At 35.0% G+C, this 15,957-nt stretch overlaps 1 protein-coding gene across 1 annotated transcript; it reads left to right on the top strand.

The window, feature by feature from the left end:
- Window positions 1-1,044: 1,044 nt before the first annotated feature.
- LOC145682364 (uncharacterized) lies at window positions 1,045-14,806 on the top strand. Its single transcript, XM_081753939.1, has 2 exons — window positions 1,045-1,241; window positions 12,824-14,806. Exon 2 carries the CDS (start codon window positions 12,918-12,920, stop codon window positions 13,764-13,766), a length of 849 nt encoding a protein of 282 aa, XP_081610065.1. The 5' UTR covers window positions 1,045-1,241; window positions 12,824-12,917; the 3' UTR covers window positions 13,767-14,806.
- Window positions 14,807-15,957: the final 1,151 nt, after the last annotated feature.

The raw sequence follows: 15,957 nt of genomic DNA on the forward strand, positions 1-15,957 counted from the left end.
ACTTTTAGCCCCTCTGGACCCTCCTGTTTTAACGCAGAGATGTGAAGAGAATCTGATAAATACTACTAGGTAGGCTGAATGTTTGTGCACAATTTCAATCTCCTATGTGCAAAAATAAGCCCGCCAAAAATATATATACCGACAATGAACCATATTCCCGTATACAGAGGGATATTTTGTAAAAATTCTTACCCTAGGATCGTGGTTTGCACATCATTTTCTTCAGAATAGAACTGCCTTTCAGACGGTATAACTCACGTGTCTCCATCATGTATTTAAGGCGGCAAAATGCCAAAAAAGGAATTTTTGGGGTTAAAATATCCCTTTTTTCAAATTTTTGCCCCTCTGGATCCCCCCTGTTTTAACGCAGAAATCTGAGAAAAAAATCTGGTAAATACTACTTGGTGGAATGAATGTTTGTGCAAAATTTCAATCTTCTACGTGCAAAACTAAGCCCGCCAAAAAATCATGAACATAGGCTTCATAAGAGAAAATATATATTTTAAAATTATGACGTCATCAGCTCCTATGTCTGGACGCAGGAAGGTGTGAAACCATACGTAATGTCTTCTACAATGCCTCTGGACTTGAAAAAAAAAAAAACGGACGAAAAAGCTCAAATAGAAAAGTTATAACGCAGTGTAGCATGAAACACCCGTATCGTACAAATTGTACCATAGGATCCCCAAAGGGTTAAAAGTATTCTATATTACTACTTAGCTTACATTTCTTATGGCTTTCACTTTCCAGATAATCAGGCCATGATTTCAAAACGAGTTAAAACGTAATAATAATAATAATAATAATAATAATAATAATAATAATAATAATAATAATAATAATAATAATAATAATAATAATAATTATAAGTATTCCATACATATAGAAATGCTTTTGACCAAGCACACAAGAAATTACATTTTGTCCATTTAGCACTATCATTCTTTTGTCACTCACAATTATTAATATTCATATAGTAAATATCTTATAATTCTTATATTTTGAAATCAATTGACAGGGCTCTTATTGCTTTTATGAGAAATAAATCTTTGGTTTTATAGATCTTTGGATGTGAAACCAAAAGTTGAGAGGGTGAAATCAGAATTAGCAGTAGAAGATCCTGCATTTGAAAGTAATATAGAAACGCTAAGAAAAATAGTGGTTCAGGAGACTTGCGCGTCGTACTCTAATGACTCCCAACAATTAACAAAAATAAGTTTAAATTCAGTTCGGCCAGAAAGGTAATGTTCAATTTTGCATATACTAACTGGTTCAGATTGATAATACGGTTACATGCGTTCGGAAACTTTGTTGGTTAAAAGCAATACTTCACGAGAAATATTTAGGTATACGAGATATCTCCAACGTAAGTTAGTAACCTACAATTTGGAAATGGCATAGCACACATAGACTAGCTGTATACCAAATAAAAGTAAGATTGATACCACTCATACACATTTTATGTAGTTCATAGTTTGATAAAATAATTATTTCTTTATTATTGATTACACATTTGTCACTAATTGTTGCACATATTTAAAATATGGGTGCTCGACGATATTGTATATTTATATGGAGACTTGTGTAAAATAACAAATCGTGAGAATGGTAATTATCCTAAAATTTTCCAAATCTAAACGTGGAATGTATTATATTGGAACAAAAGCTATGAACGTTTGTATTTTTACTTAGGATTTAGCTCAAATGGGTCTAGTCTCATTTTTCGGGAGGGCTTCGAAAGACATAAGCAAAATACAAGATAAAGAATATTTTAACCAACAATGAATGTTCATTAATTGTAGAGGTCCATACATCAATCCACTTCATAGCTGCACTCATTTCTTTCAAGGAAGTCGAGTTTTTACATTCCCAGGAATCATTTCTAGGGTATGGACCTCCATTTCTCAATATAGGGGCTTAGTGAACGTATATGATATGTAAATTATTGTAAAAACAACGCTAACCAGCATGTGCTAGATGGCCGGTAAAAATAAGATTGCTATGTAGATTAGGGCATTACGCAGAATGTGGGTAAACGAGGATACGCAAAATTCTGTATTTAGGATAACTTATATGAATTACGTGTTGAATGCGTTCATGTACGTTCCTAATTATTTTATAGGTAACATCCTGAAATGCTTTCTTTGCTTGTATATTTGTGTTCCGAAGTAACACAATATATTATGGACGTAACTTCTTAATTATATGGATTACTTCATTCCCGAACATTTTTCTAGTTCCGTGTTATGATTTGCCATATTCAATTTTGATATTTCATTTCGCTTACAGTTGTTACTAGTGATGGCCAGTAGGAATATTCCCGGTGGGAAGGAATTTAAAAAATGGGAATATTCCCGGGTTTTTTCCCTGGCCTATAAATTCCCGGGAAGGAATTTATTTCCATTTCTTTACTTTATTTTCCAAATTATAAGAACCATATGACTAATTACTTTGTTTTAATATATTATGATTTAATTCTAGGTTTTAAAGAATTTGGAGGTTAAAAAATTTAAAATTATTTGACGTACTTTATATAACTAATAATATGATTTTTTAAGTGCCATTTCCATTTTCACTAAAAGGTAAACTAATTGTTTAGTATTGGGGGGCCAAAGCTAGCAAAAAATAGTATGATTTACGGAAGAAATGAGTTGATAGTGATGTTCAAGTAGCCAAAAAAAAAAAAAAAATGGAGCGCATTTTTTTAGGGAAGTAGGGGATTTATACAAAACAGTAAGGTAAGTGGAAGTGATTTATGGGAGACAAGAACGTGAACTGTTGGTAAAGAAGATAGAAAACAACGTGCCATGCGGGGCTCTAATCCGCCTTCATTCGCTAACGCTCGGTCTGCAAAGATGTTTAAATTTAATGTCGGTAACGTAATTTAACGTATGAAACTATAAAACAGCCGCATCGGAATAGAATATCGCAAAAAAGTAGGTGCAAAAGCTGGCCCCCAATGCTAAAGAACAGCCAAAATTAGCAAAGTATTACTTTACAAATGATGAAAAAGAACCATTTTGTAAAGTAATTTAGAATTATGTAGAAATAAGATGAAGTACTATTAATAAACCCTGAACCACCATTAATACTAGACGTCGGTCTGTCTCGTCCCTCTGACTTGAAGTCCTGAAGAGGTACTCGGACTTCTTTTACATGTGAATTAACGTATGGAATTTCTAGAAATAGGTAGAATGAAAGGTCGTGTAAGGCAATGTTACGTGCTAAAATATAAAGATAAGTAAGTATCTTGCAAATTTTGTGAACATAAATATGTATGCGCAAATGTTTTTAAATTGGTGAGACATGTATCTTCTAGCATTTACCCAACCTAATTGGTTTATAACATTTTTAAATTTGAAGTGTTATAATATCAGTGATAGAGTCAAGTTGAGCAAATCCACTTACATATAAATTTAAATTATTACTATATAATTTTTTCCCACATATTTAATTGATAGAACATATTGTAAATAAATATACATTTATGCGTACTCTCTAAATATAATAAACTGTTATAAAGTAACATAGTACCGTTCAGAATATATATTTTAAAGAATCCTCTTAGGACAACAGTCATAATATGCTGTGATATAAAAATTAATTCAACTTTGAAATCATATAGTAATAGAATGCAATTTTCTTTCTGATTGTACATAAATTCTCGGATAACATCCCATTTTGGGAATCTTCTGGGGAATATTCCCTAAAAATATCTTCCCGGGAATTTAACCATCATTAGTTGTTACTAGCTACCGTAACAAGGGGTTACTTTGCACATTGGGCATTACTACCTACAAAATATGAAAAGAGTTTCACAGTCCTCTGTCGGTAAAACCATGAACTGTAAACATGAAGTTTCAACTACCCTGTAAGATAGAACCTGTAACTGTGTTTTGGCGTTAATGTTGGGGGTCAGCATCAGTTCTAATTACGGGGAGGGTTTGTTGTTGAACTGGTATGGAAAGCAGTCACTGTAAAGACCGCTAAATTTTAAAAGAATTTCAGTCAATATTAAGTCAGTTTCGTAGAATACTAGTGTGCATAATGGGACTTTGATGTAATTGTTGAATTTGTAATGTTTTAATGGTGGGGTTACTTTGCACAACATACAAAAAAGTATGTTGAATATACGTTTCTGTGCAATGTTTTCCCTTCACTATTTAAACATTTTACTTTCTACACAAAACTGCATGCATTTTATAATATTGATATTAGAATGATGGTACCGGTATCAGTACTTAGTTTGAAATATCGATATTTTTAAAGAAAATTATGTATTTTCTGGTACCGACTCAGGAACCACATTCTAATAGTTTAGCATATGTCCCACAAAAGTGCCAACTCACGGACAGGAAAATTTATCCTCGTGAATTGATTTCATTTGGTTATTCCTTTTGTCCAAATTTATCATTTGAACCGTAATCAGTGGAAGATTTACGGGTTTTGTAACTTTTAGGCTGCATGATTGCATGACTCAAAATTGCATGATTTTTTTTTAAAGGCAAGTACTTAATTAGACTCAAACAGTGACTTTAATCGGTTCTTATCTGTTTAGTCACTTGCTGGAACTTTCTGCCTGAGTCACTTGTTAGAACTGTTCGTTTTTGAAAAATTGGTGGTAGTTCATATTTTTCTCACTAGGTGTCTCTGTAGTCATATAATAGTTTGTTACTGTGACGTCTCATGTTCTGTCTGCTTGTATGTGTGGAATGCAGTGAGCGGGTAATTGAATTTTCGTTTCATAGCGACGATCGAGTTAGCAAGTGCGATTCAGAAACCGTAACATGAATTTAATTTGAACTTGTCGTTTTTAAATAAGTTTGTATTAGATTCGGATATTAACTCATATCGCTTTGCAGTATTGTGTGGTTTATTTGAGTTAGAGAAAACCTGTCATGGTTATGGCCGAAGACTGAAAATATTTCCGACGTATGGTAAAAGTGGGTGTTTATTTGTAAGTCATGTTTGTAATAATAACAAGTGTGCTCGCTTTAATAAATCGACGTCTGTGCGGAAAGGAACATTTTTCAGTAATGTGAACTTCAGTATTGCACATGTGTTCTTGCTATCTTATTTTTTCGTGAATCATCAATTATGAGTTCATTATTCATGAGTGTTCTGGTATGGCGAAACGGTGAGTGCTTTCCATTTTTAGTTGATATTATTTTTATTCTTGATTTGCTTTGGATTTGAGTATTTGACAAATATTTGTTTTGTTCCTGGTGGTTCCATTATCTTGGTGAGATGTAATTTATTTTTCCTCGTCATGCTGCTCTGATTTATAATTAGTGATGAGTATCTTTTTTAATTCCTTCTTACGTTAGCTTTATAGTACTGGTTTGACTAAATATTGGTTTTTGGGATGTTTTTATGGTACTTGAGTAGGGTGTTGGGGAAGCACTAGATTTAGATATCAATATTGATAGTCACCGCTTCACCTAAATTGATTAGGTATAGTGTTTAGTAACATTTTGGCCCTTGTACTTACAGGATAATTCTTAACATTGTACATTACTTTGACTCGGACAGTAACTGTTACCGATTCATCTGATCCAGTTCCGGGAGCAGCTTAGGAATGATTCGTAAACTGCTCCGGTAACCGGATCAGATGAATTGATTGCAGTCACTGTTTGACTGAAAGTAAAGATTTGCCTAAAAATCTATTGTTAGTGAGTCCTACATGTATAAGCTGCAAGTCCACTCCCCCCCCCCAAAAAAAAAAAACAGTCTTTTTGAATCAAGCCCCTCTCAAACTACTTTTCTGGATACGCTACTGTTCACAATTTATTTTCTAACAAAAAATTCATTCCGGCATCTACGTAAATAGGAAATTTACCTAAATTTAAAACACAGGAGGCTCCAGTGATAATAATTTCCTATCTAAGTGTTATCTTGGACCGGTGCAAAGTAACCGCGAGTAGATGCTGAAACACCTCCCAGTTTTACGTTTTTTATGACTTTAAAACGTTACACATTTCAATTTCAACTACTGCCTCAAAGTCCCACTATACATGATAGTATTCTGCGAAACTAACTTAACTTTGATGCAAATTCTTATCGATGATATCTTTCAAATTTTATCAGCCTTTACAGTGACTGCTTTCAATACCTCTACAAGAACAAAGTTTCTCGGTAATTGGAACTGAATTTAACCGCCAACATTATAGCCAAAATACAGTTACATGTTCTATCTTACGGTGGCAGTTGAAACTTCCTCTTTACTGCTCATGGTTTTCCCAACAGAAAACTGAAACTCTCTTAAAATTTTGTGCAAAGTAACGCCCGATGTGCAATGTAACCCCGCCTTATGGTAGTTCAAAGTTTTATGCAAGACATCATAGTTTTTAATAAACAGTAGATTATATATTATTATTTGGTTAACCTTAACTGGGAAAGAGGAAGTGCTAAGAAGATGTTATTAATTTACTCTTTCTCTCTGTTTGTCATCACGTTAGGAGTATCAAGCTCGATTCGTATACTAATTTATAACAGCAAGTTAATATACACTTATATGGGTATTATGGAAAAGGGTACTATAGATGTGAAAGACCCCAAAGTATTAGGAGGAGTAGAGATGAAAAAATGATCAAATGGGGCCGCTATCAGTATCGAATCCATAGTCTTTTGGCGCAGTAGGTGTATCTAATTAGTATTATTTTGCTTAAATTTTATAATAATAATTATTATTATAATTATGGTAAGGAATTATAAATGTACCGGGAATAGATATGGAAATCGCAAGAATGTGTTTTTTTTATTTATTCTTATCAGTTTCTTATTTCAAAATTGTTTGTATATGCAATTTTTACCTGAAGCTAGTGTTATTTCGCCTGGCGTCTGGTAAAATACAAGTTTGTACAGTATTATAATAAGAATTTTTATCAAATACTGTGCAAAAAATTCGTATTGTGTATCATTTGTTTATTATAGCATGCAAAAGATATAACCGAAAAATATATATTAATAATCATAACCTATTGAGTATCCAGAACAATACATAATGATTCCATTGATGTATAAAAATATTTATAACAATTCTTAAAACATTCACCACTCGAAATCGAAAATGACATCAATAATCACTACAGTTTGGAAACACGTCCCAAATAAATAAAAAAGTAAGAAATTGTTTGATTCATATCTAGGCCCATTCGTTCTGTAAGATCCTAAAAAATTTTTTAGGAGATAAGCATTGGAAATATTTTCCTAACTTGTTTCGGATTTTACCGTTTACTTGCAACTATTCTACAACCACCTTTACGGAAAAAAAATATTTATTTATTTTCATTTTTAGTAGTTAAGTTTAACAAATTAAGAGTTTGTTCTTTGTACAATTTAGAAATTTGTAAAAATATCCCTAGCTGGAAACTATAAAGAAAGTTTCAATTCGTTCTATTTCAAGACCTTTTCAATTCAAATTTTTGTTGCGCTCCTCTCAGCTGTGATCGTGTTTTTCCCTGCCGGTGTTGAAATTCTGTAAACCTAAATATTCATTTGCATTTACCCCAGCTTTACCACGGCAGGTCACGATCACTTCCGCACTTATATCTTATTGAAACCGAATCTGGGCACACAGATCAATAAAACGTAAGTACCGTAAAATAAAATATGTACAAACGGTAGATTTTGACAAAAGTATCAACGGACATAAATTACTATACAATATAAATCACAGGGCCTATGTAAAAGTATAATATTCCTAGATACGAAATATACAATTAAAATGACACAGAAAATTACAAGCAATCAAGAAACTATTATTGACGTTCTTTGATTATTTTAACCTTTCCTCTCTTATTTCTGTTTGAGTACGTTCAACGAAGTGGTGGCTTTTAAATATATTAACAAAGCAATGTTTTAACCACTCACAGTTAATCTTCGACCGGTTAGCTGATATCACTCGGGCCCTGGGGTAGAATTCACTACATAACAGGTTCACAGAAGGTTCCTTGGGCGGAGGCTAGGATAAGTTTGGAGCTACGGAGGTTAATTTCGCTGGTATAAGTGAGTGATAGTCTTAACTGATGCTGGTAGTTCCTGTTACTCGACGATTCGAACTCAAACGTTCATTACGTAAAAACTGATATTACAGACAAACTTGAGAATGTTAGCACGTATTATATATGTATATATTATTTCATTTGAGATAACTCACAAAATTAAACTTTCACTTTAGCTCAACCCTTCCAAGGGGAGCGCTTCCTTCTATTACTTTTGAAAAATAACGGATCCCACTCGCCTTGGTGAGTGCTCTGCAAAGTGCCAAACAGGCAGGCGTACCACACACACACTGAGCGTTCTAGTTAGCAACCAAACCTTGTATATGGCCAACCGTGAAAAACCCGATGTTCACTCCTAGCGTCCGGACCAGAATTATTATCCAATAAGCTTTTAGTTATAAAAGTGGGTAGGTGGAAATTGGTGATTGTCCCGAAAATCAGACTCAAAGGAGCATTCACTAAGCACATTATTATCACGTGAACAGTCCTTGTTCCTCGGCCATATATGACCGTAAAAATTGAAGTGAGGCCTTCCAACACGAAATACCAAACCGATGAAGAAAGCGTCAGAGAATGTAAGAATATCTCAGGTACGAACAATGAAAAATTTCCCAACCATTCTATTTGAAACATCTTTCGAACTTCAACAGCTATTGCCAGTTATTTTTATTTCCACTAAGCCCTATTCAAGGCGGAGCGATTTAAATTAACCATTTGTGGTGTTCATATTTGTCATTGTACGATGGAAACCGTAACAGACATTAACAAATGGTTTGTGCAACTGATTGAGGGTTTGTAGTGGGCATATCATAACCAACAGTACGTTACAAAATCGGAGGTTACTGAAATTCTCTAAACTTGTAATTTCAATACTGATTTCTGTAGAGTAAAGACGATTAGAGATATCGAGATACGGTTTCGTACAATCGATTCAGCTTCTCAATAATACGTCCATCTCTTCCGTCCACCCTCTATTCAAACCGTGAGCGTTTCAAATTAGCCATTTCTGATTTCACCATTTATCCCTACAGAACTGAGAAGGTAACAGACAGTGAAGTGCGGCTTTCTGGAAACATTTCAATTTTTAAATTATACATATCGTGATTACTACAGAGCTCTCCCAAAAACGAACAGTTTTCAAATTTACTGTTACATCCGATTCGATATAGTTTTCAACTTCCGTTGCCATAGAACAAGCAGATAACCAGAATCAGTTTTCTGCACGCGACTCAGCGTCTGTATACAATATATAATGACTATTCACGATACCGTCAAATACGGAAGTACTTCAAATTTACTATTACTTCCAATTTCAATACTTATTTTCGTAGAGTTAGAATGCTAAAATCTATCACGTTGTAGTTTCCTGTAATCGATTCAAATAGTATGTTTATTTTTTCCGTTGAAATTTAATTCAAAGTGCACGTGGTTAAAATTATCCGTCTCCGGTTTCAACATTTATCGCTACAAAACGAAAATGGTAACAGGTATGTAGCAGCTGTTGTTTAGTAAGTGATTAATAATTCTGCTATTTAATTTTCATAGAGAAAAAGTGTATAAGATGTCGAGCAGCTCTTCTGCGATCGGATCAGCGTCCCGACGATACCTTCCACCTTCTTCCTTAACTTTCTATTCAAATTAGAAATGCTTCAAATTAACAATTTTTTCAACATTTATCTCTATAGAAGTGAAAGAGTAACGGATAAGTGAAACCTGTCTATGTTGGCCACCATCGGATCCATCAAAAAGTGGCCAACTTACAGAAAATAAGTGTGATTTGTGTATGTTTAGAATAGGATTTCTAGTAATTTTGACCGTAAAATTTTAATAAGCAGCGGCACGTCAGCTACTTATAAATAATACTACATAATGCATTGTAAAGCGAGGCTTTACTCGAGTCAGTTTTTTTTAATCACTTGTGTGCGCCTTAGAGGTGCATATATACAGAAAGGGAAAGTAAAAGATGCCACCAATAAGTACAGAAAGTGCCCAACTTCAAGAGGTACACATAACAGTATAGTGTGGAGTTCTTGTGTACTATTCATTGTTGGTGGAAGTTTTCTTTTTGTCCTTTATTCTTTTCTCCACGTCAAAAGATTAGACCAAAAAGTTTACAGAAATAAAAATAAGCTTTTCATTGTTGCATTGTTATGTTCTCAATGATTTTGCATTGTAAATATTGTTTCTTAAAAATATTAATACAGTATGTTAAACTTGTAGTTAAAGAGATTTTTTTAAAGAATTATGCTATATCTTTTAAATTATGCTTTATGCTTTACTTTCTAAAATTATGCTTTTAAAATTAGTTTCTTCTGGACCCCTAGACAGCCACAACCATGTTCAAGGTACCAATCATATGTGTAAATAGCTATTATGCTTTTTATGCTTTGTATGCTTTTGGGTTGCTCTAATAATAAGTAAAACTTTCAAATGCATACAGAAACATAGATAATAAGTCAGCATTGAGAACTGAATTGATGTATCGATGACTAGGTGGAATCGTCCTTCAGTTTAAGAGAAATTAGCGGAAAAAGTTACTAAGAGAATTATGTGGAATAGATCATTATATGAATAGCTGGCGCTAGTTTCAAGTAGTGCTACATACTATGGTATTTATAGTCAATAGTACCGGTATTTGGAATTCGTGACGCTTATAGTTGCAAGATGGTAACACTAGGGTAAAGTGTAAAATTGAATTACATCAGTAGAACTGAATTTATCTTAGGGTTAAAAAGTCTATGACACAGGTCGGATGTAACTGAATAATAAACTTACAGAAGAAAAACTCATCGGGACGATAGAGTGCTCGAATCGAACATCGGCCTTCTGAATGTTAATCCGGTGTTCTAACGCCTGAGCTCAGTTGGAATACGTAGTGTACTCCCGCCAATACTACTGCGTGTGGATTCTATAGAATCAATCTAGGGCGCCGATTTCTCTGTAACTTTGGGGATCCATTCAGATGCAGAAGGTATATATGAGGGTTTTAAGACAAACTGAATTCAAATTGTGCAAAATATTGTATATTTATAAATAGAATGCGGGGTCCACATGAACTTTGAGGGAGCTGCCCCCGGCCCCCCCAGGATGTGTGACCTTGACAGATCACCGTGATCACGATAAGCAATGAAGAAATGGTTGGAATATAAACATACCAGTTGTATTAATAACACACTGCCAGCTCTACTGCCAGAGTTCTACCCTCAGGTACACGCATAATCGGGGATTCCCCGAAACACACGCATGTTGGGAATTTCCCGGTGCAAACGAATGATCTGCAAACCCTCACGCAAACAAAAAAGTACATGATTAAGCAAGTGTACAAATAGGTGTAGGAGGAAGGAATGTTTTGTCGCTGATTTACTCGACCTTTTCTCTCCTATCCACTGTTAATTTTGAGTTCCGTTTCTTTAGCACTAGATGGTGAAGAGCATTGCCTAATTTACAGGTTGTTTTCGCGTAGCATTTTTCGTTATATTTCTTAATGTAAGAAGACCAATGTCACTATTCCAAGTGAACATTTTAATTTTCCGGAAAATTTTCAGTTTTCCGGAAAATTTGCCGCCTTCCGATTTTCCGTTTCCGTTTTTCCGGAAAATTTTCCGCCTTCCGATTTTCCGGAAAATTTTCCGTTTTTCCGGAAAGTGTGGCCATCCCTAGTTTCCAGATGTAATTATAAAAGCTTTGCTACAAAAATATACACACAGACCATAATTCAGTGAGCTCTGAAATACAAAGTAACAAAATAATATATAAGATTCAGTCTACATAGCAATTGTTGCTTAAAGAAGCACAATTTCGAGAATCGAGATAAGACGAGAAATGTTTCCGATACTTTTCGTCACGTCTCGGTTCTCATCTCCAAAGCGTGACGATAGTGTGAGTTAACCTTGTCCCGTCGAGCATCAAAATGTTACGTCTCATCCCGATTTTTTTTTGTTTGTTTTAGAATCGACATGAGAAAATCGTCTTTTCATGGGCAACATTACACTAAACCGAAATCTATTTTGCCTAATATCACGTTTCTGCTTGTAATGGTATGACCTGAGCGATAATAAGTTTTTAATTCTTCGACATAATTGTTATTATTACTAGTATTATTCCTGAAAATTTGATAGTTCAAGTGTTGAAACAAACGAGTATTCAGATATTTGAATGTAATAAAGCGTGTGTTATCTTCGATCAATCGCCATCAAAATTCCTAAAGTAAAAAAAAAATGCTCGAGGTGTATTCGGTCGAAGATTCTCCAGATTGGTGGTCAACCGCCTAGAACATTTAACCATGATCAATACGCTGTAAATGTTTCGTCTTTAGTCTGGTTACGTTAAGTTTCTCAGCCTCAGCTTGGAATGTTGTATGTTATTTTTTTATTCGATTCAAAAAGCTTTTCATGTTCCTCTTATGATGATATAAGTAAGAGATCTTCGGTATACTTTATATTAGTAAGTTGACTTGCTCTTAAACCTTTGGATCGCAAGTTTATATTTTCTCCAAGTGAAACACAGATAAGAGAGATTTATTTCTCATACTGCGCATTTGTTTAGAAGCAGGTACCATTACCTGGTCAAAGACTTATGACCGGCACGATATAAATGATGGTTCAATTTGATATAGTGAAACAAACTACAGCCTCTTATTTTGGGAATAGAGAGATATGGAGACTTCTCTGTGGTACTCCATTTCATATTTCTACAATATTTTATGTAATAAAACAAATTAAGTATAATCTTATCATGAAATATAGCGAATGATTATATTTTTTGTTGCTACTTAATCATTATCTCCATTCACATTTCCTTGTTGGTTGAACTTGTTACAGGCACTCTAACGTATTAGCTTTCCACGGAGAAGAGGATACGTTTATTACATTAAAGGAAACAATTTCTCATTCAGATGGGGAATCACATACTTCGATGCAGTTTGGCAAAGGATTTCATCGATCACGTTTGTCAAGACATATGCTGCCACAGGAAAGTGAAAAGCGTGATACGTACCAAAAGAGTGATAAACGCTTTAGTCAAAGTTCAACTTTGTCAAGCGGTAAGTTAGTGCATATAGGTGAAAAATCCCACATCTGCGGAGTATGTGGAATGGAATTTAGTGTATTTTCAAGATTGCCTACGCACATGTTAATTCATACAGGAGGAAAACTACACTCATGCCACGAGTGTGGTAAGGCATTTAATGAACGTTCACATTTGGCTACACACATCTTAATCCACTCAGGAGAGAAACCTCACACGTGCCAAGAGTGTGGTAAGGCACTTAATCAACGTTCACATTTGGCTAGACACACTTTAATCCACAAAGGAGAAAAAGGTTACACATGCCAAGAGTGTGGTAAGGCATTTAATCGACGTTCAACTTTGGCCACACACATGTTAATTCACACAGGAGGGAAACCTCTCACTTGCCAAGAGTGTGGTAAGGCATTTAATCACCGTTCTAGTTTGGCTAGGCACATGTTAATCCACACAGGAGAAAAAGCTCTCATTTGCCACGAGTGTGGTAAGGCATTTAATCTACGTTCAAATTTGGCCAGACACATGTTAATCCACTCAGGAGAGAAACCTTACACTTGCCAAGAGTGTGGTAAGGCATTTAATCACCGTTCTAATTTGGCTGGACACATCTTAATCCACACAGGAGAAAAAGGTTACACATGCCAAGAGTGTGGTAAGGCATTTAATCGACGTTCAACTTTGGCTACACACATGTTAATCCACGCAGGAAAAAAACCGCACATGCCAAGAGTGCGGTAAGGCGTTTAATCGACGTTCAAGTTTGGCTCAAGACACATCCACAGGAGAAAATCTCACACGTGCAAAGAACGTGGAATGAAATTTATAACGAAATCGTTTGTACTTTCCATTAATCGTTAAACATTACATATTAACTAACCTAATTATCATCTTCAAATCATTAAATAATTAGAAGTAATATGCGTGCTGTTTTTAGTATTCTTTTCGTACTTAATTATTTGTCCTCTTTTCAAGGTCTACATCTAACAAGTGCAAAATTACTGCTAACCTAACCTAACCTAACCAAATCGTTTGTACTTTCCATTAATCGTTAAACATTACATATTAACTAACCTAATTATCATCTTCAAATTATTAAATAATTAGAAGTAATATGCGTGCTCTTTTTAGTATTCATTTCGTACTTAATTATTTGTCCTCTTTTCAAGGTCTACATCTAACAACATGTGCAATATTACTGCTAACCTAACCTAACCTAACCTAACAAGTGCAAAATTACTGCTAACCTAACCTAACCTAACCAAATCGTTTGTACTTTCCATTAATCGTTAAACATTACATATTAACTAACCTAATTATCATCTTCAAATTATTAAATAATTAGAAGTAATATGCGTGCTCTTTTTAGTATTCATTTCGTACTTAAATATTTGTCCTCTTTTCAAGGTCTACATCTAACAACATGTGCAATATTACTGCTAATCTAACCTAACCTAACCTAACCGAACCTCTCACTCACTATCGACCCGAACCGCGAAGTGAGACGAGCCAACAGCTCACCGAACCGAGTCAGCTAAAGCCTTCGGCCCAGATGTGCCGAACCGAGCATATGGCTCTTTCCAACCAAGCCAGCTCGAGCTGATGGTTCGCCCCAAGCAAGCCGGCTCTAGCCATCGGCTCAGTTATTACTTCCCAACTGAGCTGCTTATTAAAAAATCTATTGTGGTCTCGATATCGAGACGAGAAGACATGCGAGCAGTGTTTCCTCTCGTGAGCAACATTAACCCTTAAGGGAAACTGGGTTTTTGGGGTATGTTTTAGACTTTCAGTCAAGCAGCTACTGCATCGTCACTATTTATTCTAGGATCATGGTTCATTCTCTTTAGAATGAAGCTGGCTTTCAAATGGTACCACTTGCATGCCCATATCATATATCAGAAGAGGGAAAATTGATGTCAAAGGAAAATTTCGGAGGGAAATTTTTTTCACATTTTGGGCTCCTCTGGAGCGGCCCTGTGTAAACGTAGAGATCTTCCTAAATTCTGATAAATATTACTTGGTAGACTGAATGTGTGCGCCAAATTTCAAGCTTCTATCTTGAATAGTAAGGTCGGGAGAAATTTTATCAAGAATCTCCACAATACCCCAAATTACCGCAAAACACCATGATCTCAGGTAAAAAAAAAAAAAAAATCCTGAGACATCCCTAATTACCCTAGGATCATGGTTTGCACATCATTTTCTTTAGAATAGAACTGCCTTTCAGACGGCATGACTCACGTGTCTCCATCATGTATCTAAGGCGGGAAAATGACGAAAAACGGGATTTTTGGGGTAAAATATCCCTTTTTCAACTTTTAGCCCCTCTGGATCCCCCTGTTTTAACGGAGAAATCTGAAAAAAGTCTGGTAAATACTACTCGGTGGACTGAATGTTTGTGCATAAATTCAATCTTCTACGTGAAAAAATAAGCCCGCCAAAAATCAGAAAATGCCCCATATTTCCCTATACAGAAGTATACTTTGATAGAAATTCCCTGACGCATCCCTAATTACCCTAGGACCATTGTTTGCACATCATTCTCTTTAGAATAGAACTGCCTTTCAGACGGTATGACTCACGTGTCTCCGTCATGTATCTAATGCGGGAAAATGACGAAAAACGGGATTTTTTTGGGTAAAATATCCCTTTTTTCAACTTTTAGCCTCTCTGGACCCTCCTGTTTTAACGCAGAGATGTGAAGAGAATCTGATAAATACTTCTAGGTAGGCTGAATGTTTGTGCACAATTTCAATCTCCTATGTGCAAAAATAAGCCCGCCAAAAATATATATACCGACAATGAACCATATTCCCGTATACAGAGGGATATTTTGTAAAAATTCTTACCCTAGGATCGTGGTTTGCACATCATTTTCTTCAGAATAGAACTGCCTTTCAGACGGTATAACTCACGTGTCTCCATCATGTAT

Source organism: Thermobia domestica, chromosome 3 (genome assembly GCF_964235325.1).
Source record: "Thermobia domestica chromosome 3, izTheDome1.hap1.1, whole genome shotgun sequence".
In the NCBI taxonomy this organism is placed as follows: Eukaryota; Metazoa; Arthropoda; class Insecta; order Zygentoma; family Lepismatidae; genus Thermobia; species Thermobia domestica.